We start from the raw sequence: 3,224 nt of genomic DNA, 5'->3' as shown, positions 1-3,224 counted from the left end.
GACGTCCGCACGAACGATTTTCAGGCCGTTCAATGTAATTAATCATCGCGCGCTGAAGCATTTAAAGTGCTGTGTCGGGTTCGCCAGACCATTAAGCATCGATAAAAGCAATAAAAATGGATCATCAAATTTTCGTGTCAGTCTGTCTACGACGGAAGGCTTTGTATCGGCGTAAACAGCTCTGCTGCTAAAAGCGGCCTTTCTTCCATTGAAATAGCGCCCAAAAGGCTGTTTGGGTACCTGGAAAAGGCACGACGGAATCTCGCACCAAGGAAGGCGCACGTGATAACCCCCTGGCAGTCGACTGGCCTTGAACCGTCGCCCCCTGCCACCGGGATGAGTCAGCTTCGTCGCGGCATGTTCCCGGTGTCCCCTAAGCATGAACACGCGTTGGTCAGCTTTACTCACGCAAAACGAAGAACGTCTTATCTCGAGAGTATAGGTTGGGTAGAGACAAGGAGAGGGCAGCCACGCTACCCGAAAGTATTTATACACCCTCCCCCTCCCCCTAGCATGCCTTCTTGACGGCCCAGTTTTGGTGTGATTACTCCCTCGATGCACTCCGCTATCGGACTAGCTGTCTCCCAGCCACGTTTACCTGTAGCTCCGTGTGAAGCAACTTTGGAACCGCGACCAGGACTCAAGCATGGCCGTTAAGCGAGAGCCTTGGATGCGTTTTGTCCCGTACTCGATTCCATCACATTCGAGACAATACAGCTTGAGCACGGAGTTCCTTCGCCTGTGTTGGAGTGAGTATACGCTGCTTTGGATATTCGTAATGTAACTCTCGTTATCTGTTGTTCGCTTGTTCCGCAGTAACATTGCGTTGCATCACTGGCGCCTGGCAATCGACCCAAGCGCTAGTGCAACGGGCGACACGATGGTTAGTGTGTTCTGTAGCGCGCAAACACTCGCACTTGATGACTTTGTGTGCCGACTTATACAGCTATTAGCACACCAAAAGGAGCAGTATACGCAACAATCGCCATCTCGTGTTACCTTATATTCACTCTTGCTTTGTGCTATGACATTAATGTGACCGGCGCACAAAATGAATGCGGTGTCGCTTTTTTTTTTTTTTTCAGTGCTTACGATTCGTAGCTGCAGTGTGCCAGCGACCTCATATTTTCCCCGCCACAGCGGCTGATTACAAGTTGTTTGCCCACGTTTGTGCACTCGCAGTTGACGACGAGGAAACGGACGCAGTCGCCCGCACAGGAACGGTTGCTGAAGTGCCTAGCTACCGAGACTGGCTCGTGAGCGCCGGCGGATTCACCGCCAGTGGCGCGCCGCGAGCTTCCACCCCCAAATTCGTCCGCCACCGCTCGGCCTCTTCCACATGCTCGCAGTCGTCGGTGGTCGGAACAGACCTGACACAGTCCACTTGCAGTGGACCAGGATGGACGTCTCAGTCGACGCCAACCATGAACGGAAACATACCTGACAAAGCCATTTCCTGGAGAACGGCGTCTACTAATTGGGAGTCGAAAGAGGAACGCAGGCAGCGCCACTTAACGAAGGCCGAAAGGGACATGTTGATGGAACCGTCGCCCGCGCTGGAATACCGCCCGTGGGTACGGCAGACAACGCAAGCTTGTAGCGACGAGCCACGTTCCCCTGGAAAGCGGCTCCAGAGGCGGGAAAACTGCCTCCTCGCTGGGTTCGACGACAGCTCTGGTTCAGACATGGTAAGACTCCACGCATTTCTTTTCCCTTATGGGTCACATTTTAGTCTTTAGCGGTCCCACGATCCGCCAGATTCCTCAGTGTATTCAGTCCATACAGTGTTGACCGGTACCGCACTGCGCATGCGCGAGCGGGCACGGGCAGGACTTACTCCAGCGTAGCGAATGCATGGACAGGGCCGGCCCGCGGAACTAATCCACTCAACCGGAACGAATGCGCAAATGCCTAGTCGGGTCCCGAAGAAACGGGGCATACGCAATGGTAAAACTTCATGTTAAGCGCCTCGTGTATAATACCGTATTTACTCGATTCTAAGCGCCCCGTTTTTTCCGCGATGGTGATGCCCAAAGTGATGGGGGTGCTTAGATTTCGAAAACCTAAATTACCGCCCCCTTTTCGCGTCCGTATCCGGCCGAGGTGTGCTCAAGACGCACTGCTTTATTTGGCAAACATTCGAAAACGAAACAAAAAGTACAAAAGGTGAACCCACCGCTTACTTATCATACTCATTCGCCCTTACCACCATTCGAGTCTGTTGTGCCGCTTCGACCGCTGCTCTGTGTCCCACAGTCCGTCGCCTTCTGTGGTTTGTAATTTAGACCTGTGATTGTAATGAATTGACTTGGCTACAACGTCAACAGGGGCCCTCGTCATCGCGTTTGAAACCCACCTTGATGTGGTCGTTTGAAAGAGGGGTTGCTTAGATTTTAAAAAATACGGTAGACAAAGCGCACCGATATTCTGGGCTAAAATAAACGGAATCGACGCGACTTATTTGTTCGTTACGCCATCCACATCACTTAGGCAATTAATAAGCAAACTGCTGGCTATCAACAATAGCCAAAGTAGCGTTCATGCAACGCCTCCCTTGCGCACTTGTTTGATTCTTTGTCTTCTTTTTTTTTTTCCAATCTCCCTATAGGAGCAGGAAGTATCCCGTCGCTGAAGCCCCGGACTTCGAAGCCCCTGGCTTCGCAATATAATTTACAAAATGACTCAAGTGGCTGCTGCTTGTCGGATAGGTTTTAATCCGGACATCGGCGCTCCTTATGCCGTGCTGTGAATAAAACGTCTTTATATGTTGGAAATGCGTTGGTATCCCTGCTCACGCGCAGTAGCTGTGTTGAACTGAAGCAATCTTGCAGCTGTTGATAGGTTTAGGCTTTGCGTATTAAAGCTCACCCGCGCTCTGCGTGATAAATGCTTGTATTTCGAGGAAACAGGACGATTAGATCTACTTTAGCAACCTTTATTTAGTGCACGAAACATCTCAACTGTCCTTATTTTATTAGGAAAATTCACATGGCTTCTTCGCATCCGTGATCAAAAAAGCGCTTCTTGACGGCCCGATATGATCGCCCAACCATGACGCCTACCGTTCCGAAAATTTTTCCGTGTACCTTATCTCCAGGGTGCGTTCCGAGAGGTGGGAACGCATGTCAGCGTATTAAAATGAACGGCTTTGACCGGAGCTGATAAAGTAATCATTATAAAAATAACGAGCTGCTGGCGTTTCTCACGGAAAAGGGCTTCAGTAC

General features: G+C 50.7%; 1 protein-coding gene across 1 annotated transcript; it reads left to right on the top strand.

The window, feature by feature from the left end:
• Positions 1 to 474: 474 nt before the first annotated feature.
• Positions 475 to 2,766, top strand: LOC144162133 (uncharacterized). The gene is made up of 3 exons (XM_077692624.1): positions 475 to 749; positions 1,183 to 1,688; positions 2,609 to 2,766. Exons 1-3 carry the CDS (start codon positions 647 to 649, stop codon positions 2,630 to 2,632), a joined length of 633 nt encoding a protein of 210 aa, XP_077548750.1. The 5' UTR covers positions 475 to 646; the 3' UTR covers positions 2,633 to 2,766.
• Positions 2,767 to 3,224: the final 458 nt, after the last annotated feature.

This window comes from Haemaphysalis longicornis, unplaced genomic scaffold, assembly GCF_048455015.1.
Source record: "Haemaphysalis longicornis isolate Haplotype H1 unplaced genomic scaffold, Haemaphysalis longicornis Haplotype H1 scaffold_12, whole genome shotgun sequence".
Taxonomy (NCBI): Eukaryota; Metazoa; Arthropoda; class Arachnida; order Ixodida; family Ixodidae; genus Haemaphysalis; species Haemaphysalis longicornis.
This window is presented reverse-complemented; position numbering and strand designations above follow the sequence as displayed.

Bases quoted from the DNA above. Each gene is read 5' to 3' on its own strand.
- LOC144162133 (XM_077692624.1), top strand. From the start codon at position 647: ATGGCCGTTAAGCGAGAGCCTTGGATGCGTTTTGTCCCGTACTCGATT. The intron at 750-1,182 runs GTGAGTATACGC...GTGCACTCGCAG, and splicing joins GTTCCTTCGCCTGTGTTGGA to TTGACGACGAGGAAACGGAC. The intron at 1,689-2,608 runs GTAAGACTCCAC...ATCTCCCTATAG, and splicing joins ACAGCTCTGGTTCAGACATG to GAGCAGGAAGTATCCCGTCG.